Source organism: Hyaena hyaena, unplaced genomic scaffold, assembly GCF_003009895.1.
Source record: "Hyaena hyaena isolate Hyena2069 unplaced genomic scaffold, ASM300989v1 scaffold_406, whole genome shotgun sequence".
NCBI lineage: Eukaryota > Metazoa > Chordata > Mammalia > Carnivora > Hyaenidae > Hyaena > Hyaena hyaena.
Window position 1 is genome coordinate 936979 of NW_024081038.1, and position 17075 is coordinate 954053.

The 17075-nt window shown below is 37.3% G+C and overlaps 1 protein-coding gene across 1 annotated transcript in view; it reads right to left on the bottom strand.

The window, feature by feature from the left end:
* Positions 1–17075, bottom strand: part of NUP98 (nucleoporin 98 and 96 precursor) — a 115235-nt gene that overhangs the window by 20602 nt on the left and 77558 nt on the right. The window contains exons 21-28 of the mRNA XM_039252054.1: positions 12230–12412; positions 11398–11554; positions 9592–10021; positions 7674–7900; positions 5636–5902; positions 2121–2278; positions 1042–1185; positions 643–716 (exon numbers count right to left, since the gene is read on the bottom strand). Of these exons, the coding sequence (XP_039107985.1) occupies positions 643–716; positions 1042–1185; positions 2121–2278; positions 5636–5902; positions 7674–7900; positions 9592–10021; positions 11398–11554; positions 12230–12412 (1640 nt within the window). The remainder of the gene's footprint in view (positions 1–642; positions 717–1041; positions 1186–2120; positions 2279–5635; positions 5903–7673; positions 7901–9591; positions 10022–11397; positions 11555–12229; positions 12413–17075) is intronic.

The window sequence follows — 17075 nt, forward strand, 5'->3', positions numbered from 1 at the left end:
TTTTTATTTCTAGGAGAGAGAGAGAGAGACAGCGTGAGCAGGGGAGGGTCAGAGAGAGAGGGAGACACAGACTCTGAAATAGGCTTCAGGCTCTGAGCTGGCAGTCAGCACAGAGCCCAACGCGGGGCTTGAACCCACGAACCGCGAGGTCATGTCCTAAGCGAAAGTCGGACGCTTAACCGACAAAGCCACCCAGGCGCCCAATCCTCCTTTCTTTTTAGAATTCTTATTACATTCAGTTTCTTTAGTGTTCTCTTTCTCCTGACATGTTTATCAAAGACAATAAATATGGACAGTAAGGAAAAAAGCCTGAAGAAATAACAGCTTTAAAAACATTAATAATTGGTTGCCTGGGTGGTTCAGTCAGTTAAGAGTATGATTCTTGGTTTTGGCTCAGGTTATGATTTCCCAGTTGGTAGGTTCAAGCCCTGAGTCGAGCTTTGCACTAACATTGTGGAGCCTGTGGGATTCTCTATCTAGCTCTCTTTGACCCACCCGTTTGCGTGCTCTCTCAAGATAAACAAACATTTAAAAAATATATAAAAACAATAATATTTTAAATCCGACACTGTCAAGGCATATGAAATATGATGCTATTCAGAGGCAAACTTTTCATGCCTGCTAATTCAGGACTATACGAACTTGAGGTTGGGCTGTATATCAAGGAATTCACAAAGGAATAAGATAGCATTAGGAATAAAGAAAAATTCTCTCATCTGGGGGCAGGAAAACAACTTTAAGAAAGTCAACTGTGGAAACATCATATTAAATATTTTATTTAATATGATGATATATGATAATATATGATGATAGAAGCAGAGACTTGGAGAAGCTTAAGAGTAACCCTGTCTAGAGGCAGGAGAAAAGGAAAGTTTCCCATCAGATTTCCTGGGTCCATTTCAATTTTATAGTACTTTCAAAAAAAGTAGTTAGGAAAAAGTATTATGAAGTGTGACTTGATGGTTTTTTCTCCGCAGTACTTTTCTGGCAAAATGAGAATGCCCCCCATGACACTTGGTTGGCTCTACTGGACACAAATACCTGAAATGCTTCTTCATACATGCTGAGTGCCCTGGAAATGGAGGCTGTTGGTGGAAGCAAATACCAAAGATGGACAGCCAGGGAGCGTTTCCAGTCCAGCTGTGAGCACACATTGATTTGCCTCTCCTCTGAGACCTGCCATACCTGCAGGAAACAAAATCATTATCACAGCTATATGTTATACATTATCTTCTTACTCAGATCTGCAAGTCACTCACTTATTCCAGTAGCATTTTATTTTTTTAAAGTAATCTTTATGACCAGTGTGGGGCTCAAACTCACCACCCCAAGATCAAGAGTTACATGCTTTACCAAAATGGACCAGCCAGCACTCCTATTTAAGTAACATTTTAAGTGAACTAGATTAGAAGTGTTAATGATCCAAATATAAAATACATAGTTCTTTGGGGGCAGGTGAGAGGGTAGATGAAGACAATTGGTGCTCTGAGAAGAGATGAAAACCACTGAGAGAGAAGAAGAGTTCTTCTCACTGCCCACAGTTGCTGTCTTATAAAATTTTAAGATGTGCATAAATTCTGACCAGCTATCTCATTTTTGGAAAGTGATATCAAGATGTCAACCAGGCAGGCAGCAAATAGAGAACTGGCTTAAAATAATTATGGTATATCATCCACAAAATGAACAGAAGTGGCTATTAAAAAGAGTGATGCTACATGCCATGAAAAAATGTCCATATACAGTAAGTATACTGCTATGTAGAATTTATTTTATTTGAATATACACACATGTGTAAATATATACACATATATGTTGACAGAGTAAAAATATGTCTGGAAAGACAGATTAAAAATTATTTATCTTGTTTACCACTATGATAAGGGATATGGTGAATTTTAGTATTTTAATTTCTATATAACCACTTGTTTAAACGTTTTTTTTTGCAATGTACATGTTGTACCTTTGTAATCTGAAAATATTTCCACTAAAATTTAAAAATAAGTTGCTTAGTTATATGTGTAACAGTGTAAAATTTACAAAGATAGCACTTTCTCTTAACCTGAAGCCATCTTGAATTTATGAAAAAATTTATGCAACGGTATGAGAAAAGAGCAAAATACCGGTTTTCCAGCCAACAAGGCAAAGATCCGCAGTCTCTCATCCTGGATGAAAGAGTTAGCCTGGAGCTGATGCCAATCCACCAGCTGCATGGTAAGCAGCTCCCGGATTGACTGGCTGCCCACCAACTGGGATAAAAGAAGGGCAAGACGATGATCACCTATAAAAGAAAGAGAAATTCTCTAGTCATAACTGAGGATTTATAGACTTGGGGAAACACTAGGTATCATCTTCTTCTAGCCCTCAGGAGGGAGAACTTTACACAGTGACTACTTTCTACAGTAGTGACAAAATACTGACCACCACCTTACCATTTTCTGCCTGGGAAGAAAATATTCAGAGTACTTTAACCTAAATTACATAAAGAGTGTACAGTATACAGAGTTCAATGATAGATCTACTATTACTTCTGTGACCCTAGATAAGGTACTTTATCTGTAAAATGGAGGAAAGTGTCATCTGATTCAAAGGCTTACAGTGAAAATGGAGATGACACAACTGAAAACATGCCCAACTAGAATGGCACTGAGAAATGGCCAACTGAAAGCTAGAGGAAAAGCATATATGTGTGGTATAAAAAGAATCACTGAGTCTTTTACGCTCACAGGTTCAATAATCTCTTTTATTAAAAAATTTTAAGTACAAAGGGCTGAGGCAATAAAAAAATTCTAATTAACCAGAATGTGAGGGGATAGAAATTCTGGTTTATGAAAACTTCCAGTTAAGGTGTAAGTTAAGAGAAAAATGCTTTGTTTCTGCCCTTCTTACAAACCTCGTAGAGTCAACAATCTTTCTTTTGTTTTTACATATAGGTCAGTGCTTACAGGTCTATATAAACTACCATTCTACCAGAAACTGAGGCTATCATATTAGAAGTTTCCTTCATAATCTAGAGGGGCCTAAAGGAAGAAAAATCACCTATCAGAAACACATCTGGAAATGTGTCAGGCCAAACGGTCTCTCCGTGTATAGGTAATCAAAGCATGACTGGACTATGATTCAGAAAGTAAGTGCTGTAGCTCACTTGACCATGAGCTGCTAGTATTCTAGGTGAGTAACACTAAAAGGAAAAAAAGAAAAGATTGTTTCTGTGTATCTACAGAATCCCAAAGAGGGGATTTACTGGCCAAGATTTATAAATATCCTGGGCCACTAAAGATGGTCAAGTTCAGAGGTGCCTGGGTGGCTCAGTTAAGTGTCCAACTTCAGCTCAGGTCATGATCTCACGGTTCATGGGTTCAGGCCCCACATCGGGCTCTGTGCTGACTGCCAGCTCAGAGCCTGGAGCCTGCTTCAGATTCTGTATCTCCCTCTCTCTCTGACCCTCCCCTGCTCATGCTGTGTCTCTCTCTCTCAGAAATAAATAAAACATTAAAAAAAAAAAGATGGTAGATCCTCTCTTTGCTTTGATCATAAAATCAACCAATCAGCTTCTGCCCATCCTTGACTTTTCACATAGACTTTCCCATTGATGAGGACACACTGAGCAAATAGTAGGACCTTAGTGTACTTCCTCAAGCTAATTTTAGTGTATGGTGTAAGGTAAGAATATAAATTAATCTTCTGCATGTGAATATCTGTCTCAGCATATCTGTTGAAAAGACCATCCTTTCCACATTTAAATAGTCTTGGCACCTTTGTCAAAAATCAACTGAATCTAAGTGGAAGGGTTTTATACTGAAGTCTCACATCAGTGATCAGTGTAGTTAAAGGTTTGTAAACTTTCTTAATCTTTTCAAGGAACTAATTTTTGGTGTTACTGATTACTGTTTTCTTTTTGTTGTTGTTGTCATTTTCATTGATTTCTGTTCTAATCTTTAGTATTTCCTTTCTTCTTCTACCTTTTGGTTTATTTCTTATTTTGCTAGTTTCTTAAAGTAGAAGCTTAGGTTATTGATTTGAGCTCTATCTTCTTATTGGGTAGGTATCAAATAACATTGATAGTGTTCAAAAATTTTACATTCTTTATATTGTTTAGTTGTTTTATCAATTATTAAAAATGGAGGTAGTAAAGCAAAAGTTTTTACTAAGCTGAAAGGTACTGCCTTGTCAAAAGTTTAACCTTAAAGTAAGAAAAAAAAGGACGAAGAAGAGTTTACAAACAAATAAATCTAAGGACCTGACTTCTAGCAGTCCTTAGGCTCCTCTTTTGCTATACATATATGTGTTGGTAAGCATAACTTTGTTTCTTTAATGATTCCTAATTTTTTTAGCTTTATAGAAGGCCAATTCTAAACACAAATTTTCTCTGTACAAAAATATATGAAGACCACAAAGCCACTGAGCTAAACATGCAGTGACAGTGGAATGCAAATGGCCATGTATATAAGTTCTTGATTCTAGCTTTTCCTATGATTTGTTCCTTATAATCCCCAAACTGGCCAAGTCCCCCATAAAATAAATCCAGCTGATGGCTCCAATTAGTTGGTTTCATATAAGCTAGGTTTCAGTAGCAAAGTCTGATCAGAGATCTACTTATACATATATTAAACTGAACTATGCCATCCTTTATTCTTAGCAAGATTTGTGTCTGGATAGTTATTAAGTACTTGCTGAATGCCTCTCATTAGTGGAAGAGGAAAAGCAGAAATATATAATGGAAAGATCTTTAAAAAAAGCAACCAAGAAAATATCTGAACCTAAAAATTAAGTTTACATATTTACCTGAATGAAATAAAGTGAATTAATACAAAATGCATAAGTTTCAAAGGTTCAGAGTACTGTTTATTGTGGGGTAGAAAAGCCTAAATGTCAAAAAAGGAGTTCCCTAACATTTGTACATAAAAGAATACTGAGAAGCATTTGACTATAATGTCTGTATTACAGGACATGAATAGAACGCAGTGTGTGTATGTGTATAGTGTGTGTGTGTGTGTATGTGTGTGTATAGCAGCAGGATACCACCTTTGAAATGTTTACACACATATATTGCTTTGTGTAAACAAATTTTAATATACTTTATATATTACAAAGTAAACAGTCCAAATACAAGCTGTACACTGAAATGTCTGCTAAATGCTAAAGGATGCAGGTGATTTGGATTTATTGTTTTTTATCTGCAAAAGCATTTGTAGCATACAAAATTTATTTTAGTAAAGTAAACATAGGGGCGCCTGGGTGGCTCAGTCGGTTGAGCATCTGACTTCAGCTCAGGTCATGATCTCACAGTTCGTGGGTTCGGGCCCCAACCCACGTTGGGCTCTGTGCTGAAAGCTTGCTCAGAGCCTGGAGCCTGCTTCAGATTCTTTGTCTCCTTCTCTCTCTGTCCCTCCCCCATTCAAGCTCTCTCTCTATCAATAATAAATAAATGTAAAAAAATTTTTTAAAAAAGTAAACTTAATGTTTAAGGCTCTATATAGAAAACTTGAAAATACAGTCCTTATTCTTGAGGAACCAGCAATATTCCTGGGAAGTTTATACTTAATTCAGGTTAGGAGACATAGGCAATCTACAATTAAGGGGTAGAAACAGTGAACAGCACACAGACAGAGGTGCAGAGAAGGACCCTATGCCCTACCTGACTGCTGGGCCAGAGAGCAGGCCTCACTGATTCTCTTGCCCGTGAGGTAGCTGAAGACAGCCTCCACAGGCTTGTCTTTTCGGGTTAAGGAGACTTCCTCCTCAATTTGAGGTGCTGCAGTATAGGACAGCCAGCGAGAGAAAGTTCTTCTTCGCTCCAGAATCTGAATGTATTCATTGGACTCATCCAACTGGCTGTCAGTCTCCTTCAGGTGGCCCCATAAGGCTTCACATAATGTCCATGCTAGGCTCCAGTGCTTCACAACTAAAGAAGAGAAAGGAAAATAATGCTATGACATGAAGTCAAAGTAACTACAGAGAGGACATCACTCTAATTGTATCATAAAAATACACAAATTAATAAATATCCCAAACAACCACTTAAGTTGATTTCCCTGAATCTGTTTCTGGCTCACTTTGCTATGTCATACAAGTCCCACAGGTTTGTAGTATAACTGCTTGTTCACTTCATGTTCCTGTGGAGTTCCTTGTTCTAACATATGTAACTCTATGCTCCATTAAAATGGTTCTTCTAGCTGAATCATGGCTAATATAATCTCAAATGACAAAGTCCTCTAACTTGATTAAATTCTGTTTACAAAATGTTTTAAGAAATATGAAGTGCTGGGGCGCCTGGGTGGCTCAGTCGGTTCTGGCTCTTGATTTCAGCTCAGGTCATGATCCCAGAGTTGTGGGATCAGGCCCGTATCAGGCTCTGGATTGAGCATGGCGCCTGCTTGAGATTCTCATTCTTTCTCTCTCTCTCCCTCTCTCCTTTCTTCCCTCTGTCCCACTCCCCAACTTGTGCACACTCTTTCTCTCTCTCTCTATATATATATAATAAAGAAAACTTTTTTTATTAAAAAAAATACGAAGAGCTCTAAAAACTTGTGAGAGAGTATTCTCTCCTGCAATAGGTAAAACCTAACATTTACTGAGCCTAAATGATACTATTCAGAGCACTTAAGAGTAAAGCCAACTCTAAACTTCACCATGTACAGTAGTTATCTTCATTTTACAGATGAGAACTGAAGTAACTTGCTCAGTCATAGGCAAAATGTAGTAGAGCCCAGATTTGAACCCAAGTAATAAGTCCAGCGCTATATTCTTAACTACTATTCATATTGCTTCTCAAGAAGGAAAACAAGACGGAAGCACTATTTACCACTAAGCCAAATACAAGTATGCACTGGGAAGATGTCTCACATGTTTGAAAAGAAGATGAGACAATTGAAGCAAACACAAAGAAGTGATTCTAAAATAGGTGCCATTTTTCAATAATGTTGAAATGTTATCAAACATGTAATTAAGTATAATTTTTCTACCATTTGAAAGAGTAAGTTCCCAAATTAGAAAAGCCCGTTATCAAAGTATAGGTTTAGAAAACTATGCTCACAATAGTTATAGAAAAGTAAGAGAGGTTAGGAAGGGAATTATGAATACTTAAATTGTTGGGAAGACCAAAAGGGACTTAAGCTGGATATGGAAGAATGAGTAGGATTTAGAAAAGCAATGAGGGGCACCTGATGGCTCAATTAAGTGTCTACCTCTTGATCTCAGCTCAGGTCATGATCTTGTGATTCGCGGGGTCGAGCTGCACGTCAGGCTCTGTGCTGGCAATGTGGAAGCCTGCTTGGGATTCTCTCTCCTTGCCCCTCCCCTGCTGGCACACACACACTCTCTCTCTCTCTCTCAAAATAAACAAATACACTTAAAAAAAAGAATGAAAAAAAAGAAGGAATGGCTTTTTCTCCCTATGTTCTCTGAGTAGATAAAGGAATGCAATTTCAAAAATCCAAGGAATCTGGCTACAATTCCCGTGAACAAGGACTTGTATATTAAAAGGCATAAGAGTAACTGTAAAAAATGTTATCATTTCTTCTTCCTTGGGATTTTGCTCTTTGCAACTCACTACAGACAAGTGCAAGCTCAGGCATCCGCCCACTACACTGGCATAAGGAAATCTGACCTCCTGTGAATACATGCTCCTACTCCAATTCGTGAAATATCAGAGGTTAGACATAGTCCATACTCACTCTGTGCTTCCAAAAAGTCTCCTGATGCTTTCTTAACCCAATTTGCATAGTCATGAATGACAGCAACTCCTGGATTAGGGACAATAAGAGGACACAGCTCATCTACATGGACAGTGCTGTGCTTTAATTTGAGCTCCAGAGGTATCTGGTATAACTGCAGGTCTTCATCTGGCTTTTGTCTCAAACTGAGTTTTTCCAAATGAACTTTGAATGGAGACTCCGTTAGGCTACAAGAGCAAATAACAAACAAGACAGAAAACGAAGATAAGACAGATGCTAGAATTTTGCTATAAATAAACCTTTATTTTTATGATTCAAAAAGAATGCAAAACATTCCCCTGTGATTTTAAAGAAATTATGTTCCCTAATGTCAAACTATAATGAACTTATTTGCTGTAGAATGAATAAACAAATTATCTGGCCCATGCATTCAGAATCCCAAGGCTTCTTAAGGCCAGATTATAACAAGCATGGGAATCAATGCTGTTCGACTTTGAAATGGCTTCAACATTTATCTAGATATTATGAAATCCAAGGGCCAAAGACCACTATTGGGATACTGATATCTCAAATTACACTTGGTGAGGTATCAGAAGTTATAGTGAGGCTAAAGTTATAGAAACTGTAGAAGTGACTCTAAATTAAGACAAGCATATAATTAATCTCATCTTGATCCAATTTTAAGAATGAAAGCAACAACTTTCAAAACATGACATCATATATAACCTAGATTTAGGATCAACATTACTAATTGTGAGGTTTAAGAGATGCTGCGGTTTTGTATTTCTTCAAAGTTAACTTTAAATACAAAACATAATAGGTAATCACAGTCATTTAATTTATAGTAAATACAGCACAATTTGTTATAAAGAGTAAACAGAAAAACGTTACATATTTTGCCCAAAACAACACTATGCATACTGGTTAATAACTACCAGAACTATGTATGTGTATGTATATGTGTATGTGTGTGTTTGCATACATGTGTACACACACATATATATAAATATATAACCTATATATATACTCATATACATATATAAAGTATATAGAACTATATGTACACATACATAAACATTAATGGGGAGATTATGTAGTAATAATATAGCATACATAGCTACCAGATGTCATCTTTTTTTTAAGTGCACTTTATGCCCAATGAAGGACTTGAACTCATGAAGCCATCATCAAGAGTTGTATTCTCTACAGACCAAGCCAGTCAGGTGCCCCTATCAAATGTCATCTTATTTCCAAATACCTATGCATGGATTATACTCAGTTTATATATTCATCTTATCAGGTCCAAGATACAGGAAATGTGCTTAGTTGAGAAAATACTTTACATATGAAAAAAAAAATCACAAATATCTAAGTGAGAAAATAGGAAAAAAATGACTAATGCAATAAAAAGAATGAAAATCCAAGGAATGCTGCAGCATCAGCTTTGGGTCTATTACATTTCCGATTAAAGTTTAACCACTAAGTATTATACTCTTCATACCTTGGTGGTACAAGTAGAGTTACCTTATTAATTGGCTTGGCTTCTAATTATACAAAGATCTTGTGCTATCTAAAACTGTACTAAGAACAAGGGTGCCTGGGTGGCTCAGTCAGTTGAGTGTCCAACTTTGGCTCAGGTCATGATCTCATGGTTTGTGAGTTCGAACCCTGCATCGGGCTTACTGCTGTCAGCAGCTTTGGATCCTCTGTCCCCTTTCTCTCTACCCTTACCTCACTTGTGCTCTCTCAAAAATAAACAAACATTAAAAAAAAAATAAATTTAAAGAAAATTGGACTAAGAACATATCTAGAAAGATCACAAAGCGAGGCCTTGACCTTGGGTCTTCTGATAATGAAATTTTTTTTTCTCATCTACCAAGTTGGTTTTCTCAAAAAGCATAAAGAAAATGTGACTTACGATTTAACAGCTACTGGATTAGGCAGGAATCCATATTCCATAGAATCGGCATTCTGATGATTTTCCAGTTCACGTGAACCACTCAGCTGATCTCCGCTATTAGCAAGAGTCCAGTTGGGGCCCCAACCAACTCGAAATGAGCGTCCCATAAAAAGGGCCATGTCCATCAAGAGTTTCCCCTTGCCATAGGTGACAGACTTTTCAAGAGCGACAAGGCCTGGTTGTCTACGTGTACCCACGGTTTTCAACTGAACCTCCGGGGCTGGGCTGGGCACTGTAAATACAGAGGTGAGGGGTGGAGGGACAGACCAAGGGCACGTGGATGGGATATTCATCAAAGATGATGCTCTGGGGGTGCGACATTCTTGTACAGAGGCACTTGGTGAAAGAAAAGCTCCACTAGTGAACTTTGATTGTAGTAACCCACCAACTGAAATAGGGGGGAAAAAAGACTATTAGAAAATACAGTTTCTATTGCTTCTTAAACAGCAATTATCAGTGAGGATGAAATTAGTTTTACCAAACCAATGAAATTAGATATAGATGATGAGAAGCAAGTCATAATCTGTGGAATACTGTTTCACCAGGAAACCAAGGCAGGAATTTGTGATGATGATGCCACAATATTAACATTAATAACAAACACTACCACTACTATTTAAAAAAAATTATTTAACTCTTATTTGTGAAAGATACTGTATAAGCCATTTGTATACATGGTTTCATTTCACCTTTCAAAAACTTCATACAAACAATACTATTAGCTCTATTTTATAGGAAGGAAAACTGGGCTCTGAAAAGTGATTAGTCCAAATGCACAAAGCTACTAATGGCAGGATTGATAGACAAGCACAGGGAAGTCTGACATCAATACTCATGCCCTTATGCCAAATGTAAACATTTCTTAGTCCACTCTAAAGCTCATGGCTAGACTTCATGAAACAAAAACCCACAGAGGCACCTTGTGCTTTTCTGAGGACAGTTCTTATTACTATTGTCTGTTTTCTAATTTTATATGATCCCTGCCTAAAGCAAAGAGGTAGTTATTGAAGTATGAGATTTTCATGTAATGCCCATTATAGAAAAGGTTGTTATGTTTAACTGACGCTTTATTGTTTAGATATTTCTTAAATGGGTTAATAAGGGCACTTGAAAGAATTGAAAACTAAAGTTTTTAAGGCAATATAAAAAAAAATCTCTTCCTAGTAGTTCCTCTGGCCTTTAAAATGTTTTGAGATTACATGTGCTTAAGTCCTTTGTTGATATCAGTACCTTCCAATCCCACATAGTTATATGCCCACAGGAAGAAAAAAGGGAAAGCCTTAAAATCAAATATCACTTCCCTAGGAATTTGGGGAGCTTTAGGAAAAAGTAGAAATCTGACAAGTTTTGTGCATTGTAAGAAGCAACATTTGACCCCGCAAGGCAATAAAATAAGGATAGTATGAAGACTGTACAAAATTGTACAGTGCAGGACAACTTGCTCATTCCTCTAAGGAGTGATAAAAATTAGGAAATCTGAACTTACTATCTAGTTCACATTTATAATTAAATAAAAACATAAACCTAAACAAAATACAAATGCTTTGTTCTCCATATAACTTCTACATCTACAACAATAAAGCATATTATGGTTTTTAAAAACTGGGCCCACCTAACATCTTTAGAAGAGTACATTTCCTCTTGGCATCCTTATATCATATGCTTTAGGGGGATATTTGCTAGAAAAGTTGACTCAACTTAGAAGAAAATACGTGAAAAGCAGGACTTTACAGCTTTCTTGTAAAATAGCATCATTTACAGTACCTAAAGAACGGGATTTTGACGAGTGGGATGCTGAAATGGGGAGTCTGGGAGAACAGATTTCTTGAGAAGTATCTGTTTTAGAAGGAAGGTGACTGAAGCGTTGATCCATGACCGTATCTACATCTTCTTCATCAGCAAGCAATGATGCTTTCATGATCTAAAAAGGCAATATCTACAGAATGAATGTGTTCCCCAAAATCCAAAGGCCATAAAAGAAAAATGCAGTTTACAACAATCAATAAATTGCTCTGCCTGAAGGCTGTGTCCAGAGCTACTATAATATCTGTGTGGCTGCATGTGCCTGAGGGACAGAAGTTATAGAATACTCCTCTTTGTATCTAGAAAGTCTGTACCAAAGTCTGGTACACAGTAATTGCACACCTGTTTGCAGAATGATTAATTTTGAACATAAGACAAAGGCTAAACTTCTAACATGCCAAAAGGTTTATGCAAGGGGAAGTTGAGGCAGAGTATAAAGAAAAATGTTATCAACTAGACTATTAAAAAAACTTTTATGGAGCACTTTTGAGAGCTTTAAAAATACCCTACAGAGAAAAATCTGTGCTCTTAGGTGTTAAATGACTTGCCTAAAGTCACATAGTAATAGTTATAAAACTCGGATTAGAATCCAGGTCTTCTGAATCTCAATACAGCCTTCCCTCCCAGAATGGAAAAATAAGGCCCAAATGTCAGCCATATTCTGTATTTTCTTCATTCTAATGGCCACTCAATGTTCTTCAGTAAATAATCAAGGAAGAGGCCCCATGTGGTGCAAGATGAGATAAACATTAGTTTGGCTTCCTGTTGTAGTAAGAGTGGGTTAGGACTTCACCTGTAAGACATGTGGATTAATTCCCAGTGAAGATGCAATGTGTGTTGAGGCAGACACAGGTTCCTGATCCTCAGGCATGCTTTCTTCTAACATGGAATCCAAAACTGGCTCCTGGGTGATATCTACCATGTCACTGTCCAGTTCCACAACCCTCCCTAACTGCTCCACCTCTGGGCTCTGGCTCTGTAGACAGCAGAAAGATCAGGGAAGCAGCATTAAATTATACCAAATAGACATAGGCTTCTAGACCATAGTTATTCAGAATACGATATCGTAATAATAGATTCTGTCCATTCTATGACAATGTGAGATAGCATATTTGCTAAAAAGGATTTACCAATAAATAATCCACACCACAGGGTCTGGGTGGCTTAGTCAGTTAAGCATCTGACTTCAGCTCAGGTCATTCAGCTCAGGTTTTAAGAGTTCAAGCCTTGTGGTGGGCTCTGTGCTGACAGCTCAGGTTGGAGTTTGCTTCAGATTCTATATCTCCCTCTCTCTCTGTCCCTTCCTTGCTCACACTGTGTCTTGCACTCTCTCAAAAATAAACAAACATTAATTTTTTTTTTAAATGTTTTTATTTATTTCTAGGAGAGAGAGAGAGACAGTGCGAGCAGGGGAGGGTCAGAGAGAGAGGGAATCACAGACTGAAACAGGCTCCAGGCTCTGAGCTGGCAGTCAGCACAGAGCCCGACGCGGGGCTCGAGCCCACGAACCGCGAGGTCATGACCTAAGCGAAAGTCGGACGCCCAACCGACTAAGCCACCCAGGCGCCCCTTTTTTTTTTTTTAAGTAAATAAAGTAGGGTCCACACCCAACTCAGGGCTTGAACTCACGACCCTGAGATCAAGAGTTGCATGCTCTACTAACTGAGCCAACCAAGTAGCCTCTTAGAAACAATTTTAATTTAGGAATAATTCCTTTATGTTCAAGTGCCAAGAGCTATATTTACATTTATTAAGCAGTTTTCAAGATATACCCATGAGTAACAGTTTATGATATGAAACAGTTTATGATTTGAAAAGGTAATAACTCATCAACCTGAAGCACCTGTAAAACAACTCAGTACAAATTAAGTATGTCCTGAACTTGTATATTACCTGGTAAAATGGTGACAAGTGGCTAAGCCAATTTATGAAACATTCCCAAAAAGTTTTACCACTTATTTTTTTATCATAGTATCATTTATAGATCATTAATCTTCCAAAATTTTGGGCTTATCTTCCTTAGTTCCCTATTTCATGCTAACTCTCAAATAAATACTAATGTATAACAGGTAGTTTTAAAAAATAATTTCGGGGCACCTGGGTGGCTCAGTCAGTTAAGTGTCCGACTTCGGCTCAGGTCATGATCTCACAGTTTTTGAGTTTGAGCCCAGCATCGGGCTCTGTGCTGACAGCTCAGAGCTTGGAGTCTGCTTCGGATTCTGGGTCTCCCTCTCTCTCTGCCCCTGCCCTGCTAGTGCTCTGTCTCTCACTGTCTGTCATAAATAAATGTTAAAAAAAATTATTTTTAAATAATTTCATGGGCGCTTGGGTAGCTCAGTTGGTTGAGCATCTGATTCTTAATTTCGGCATGGGTCATGATCTCACGGTTCATGGGACTGAGCCCCATGTCAGGTTCTATGCTGGCAGTACAGAGCCTGCTTTGGATTTTCTCTCCCTGTCTCTGCTCCTCCCCTGCTCACGTTCTCTCTCAATATAAATAAACACACAAAAATAAATAATTTCATGATTACTTTGAACAAAGAAATAACCATTAGTGTAATTTTTTCAACTTTATTTTTAATGGTCTATTAGCTATTACTTCCTTGCATTCATTTAACAAATATCCTTACTAAAAGAAAGACTGCTCTCATTTATACCTGTAGAAAAACTAAACTGTTGGATACATAGTGAATTACAACTGACGGCATGAACAATCCCAAAGGACTGCTCTAAGAAAACTAGATAATGGTGAAAGGCAAAAATCATACTTTTTTTTTACCTAATATAAAGGCTAACGGCAGGTGTGACTACCTTTATGCTTTATAATTCTGGAAAAAAAATAAAATAAAAAGTAGCTCTGGTCATGATGCTCCCATTTTATTTACAAGAATTATGGGAATACTCTAACTACAAAGGCTCCCTAGTACGTTAGAGTTTTTAACCAATTAACTTTTAGGAAGCTATTAAACTACTCCACATCCTGTGTGTCAAACTATCAGAATACCCCCCCACCCCGTTGGGTTCCCATTACATTCTGTCTAAACCTGTTTTTTATGATCTATCATGATACATCATAAATTCTTACTATGTGGTGTTTATTTGTCTCAACACATTGTCAAGGCTTGAAAACAGAGATTATGGCCTACTGTTTTCTGTATCTATCACCAAGCACACTGTTAAATTCAACATTCATTTTTTTTTTTTTTTTTTTTTAATCAATTCTATTGCCTAGTATAGTGCCTGGCACACAACAGAAAAGGCAATTAATAACTGTGAAAGAACAAGAAGTGAGGATGGGTAGGAGGTACGGAAAAAAGGAGAGAATGTTTCAACTTACACTACTCAACAAAGAAATAACAGCAGCAAGAGATTTTCATTTAAAAAACTTTAAGGCAAAATGAAAGGATTTCATCAAGCAACTTGATTAGAGACCTAAGGGACCCAGCAAATTTTTCCTAAGTATGCCAAGTATGGATCAAGGTTCTATTCGCTCTACCCTCACACACAGACTTTACAGCTCTGAGTGAGGTATTGTGTAATAAATAGATAAGGGGGAAGTGAATTATTATGAAACTCTGAGGAGCTGGGAAGCTCCTAGAACCCCCATTAGTGAATTTTGCTGAAGTATATCTAAGCAACTGAGGTAAACTCCCTCAAAAGATGCCTGTGTATTTATTTTCTGATAAATATTACTTCTTCAAATCCAGTCCTGGAAAGAAAAGTAGACTAATAATAATTATAATGATTATAATAATAATAAAGATGGTTCAGAAGGAATCCAGGAAGTTAAAAAAAAAAAAAAAAAACACACAAGTCCTGTGAGATCTATGGAAAAGAAAGGTAAATACTGAGAAAAGCAGCCAAATGGAATATTCCTTTCATATACTGTAATCTCTTGAAAGTAGATCTTATTTATGTCTAAATACCACCACAGTACATTATAAATCCTAAGTGTACAGATTAGTTCTGTAAAATGAGTCTCTTTAGATACATGGAAGGTGAGAGTTCATGACTGAAACCTTCAAGGATTTTAGAAACCTTCACTTTCCACTTCAAGAGTATCTTTCTCATACAAACAAAGCTGCCAATACCCTAAAGATAAGCATGTCTTAATCCAGTAGATAATTTAACTAGGTAAAGTAAATCATGATACCTTTTATTCAGCAAAGGGTAAACAACCAATCCATGGTCAAACAGGTATTTAAATAATTCATACTGTCCTTTCCACCAAATAGTTTAATATAGTATACCTATTACCATCGCCAGCTTCCAAAATAACTTTAAAAAAATTTTCTTAATGTTTGATCATGAGATCAAGCCCAGCATTGGGCTCTGTGCTGAGCGTGGAGCCTACTTAAGATTCTCTCCATCCCTCTCCCTTTACCCCTTCCCCACATGGCACATGGGCACTCTCTCTCCCAAAATAAGTTGACTGACTTTTAAAAGTATACACAAGATGAAATGGTATTTTCTTCTAAATCCTAAACACTTTTTCCCTAAAAAAAAAAAATTCCTAACTCATTTGAATGTACTCACTGAGTGAACAATGCTAAGTTTCTGAGCAAGTCAACTAGTCTCTCTGCATACTGAACACAAGTTACAGTTCAGTAGGAGGCTAAGGTCAAAAGCTATAGGTAAAATCTATCTCCTTGAATGCTATCTGAGGTCTTTAAACAAACGGGTCTGAAGCCTGGCTGCATATTTCAATCACCTGGGGGAAAGCATTTAAAATATAAATCTACCTGAGTGCCATGCTGTATCTTTGGAATCAAAGGTCACCAATGTTGTGATGCAGTCACCTGAAAACTAAATCTCAGATCAGCATTTTCAAAATAATGTTCTAACTAACAAATGTTTCTGCAACTGTCCTAAATAATCTGTGTGATAAGGTTTTCCTGCCAACATTTTCAAGGCAAAGAAGAAAAGATTACATGAAGATTTAGTTACCTTAATATTTTCTTGTTGCTTTGATTTACCTCTTTAGGAGAAAATCAAAGCTTAAGAACAAACAACAAAGACACGAGTGAAGATGTTATATAAAAGGCAGTGGAATAAACTGACCATTAAACAAAAATGTAAATCTTGGTAATACCTAAAAAAAACCCCAACCCCCAACCCTACAAACCTGAGATTGTGCACAGGGAAAAAAACTGTGACGGCAGACTGAAGGAACACCGTGTCCCTGAAATCAAGCAGCCAGGGGGCCAGGTGACAGTGGGTAGAGAATTATCTTGACATTACTACGAAAAGACTGTGAGGTTTGTTCCCAGTTCGTTCAGGTGACTCAAGTGTTTTCCTCATGTCCAGTAAGATGTAGGTCTTTGGTGCAAATGGCTAAAAGCTATGCAACCACTACCGTTTCCTAGATACCTCACCAGGCAATACGAAGGAAGTCCTTCATTACTGTATTACTGTTCTGTTAGCCTAATATCTAAACAGCTCTACCCACTTCTCCCATTTATGCTTTCACCATCCAAAGACCACCCATTTCTCTTCAATCAAAGGAGATCTCTGAAAAAGATCCCATTCACTGTATTCTCTTTGCCCATTTTGATCCTTACCAGGTCTCTTTTTCCTACAACCTGGTTCTTAGGAAATTATCTGGTGCTCAGTTTCTTAAAGAATTCTCACCTATGCCA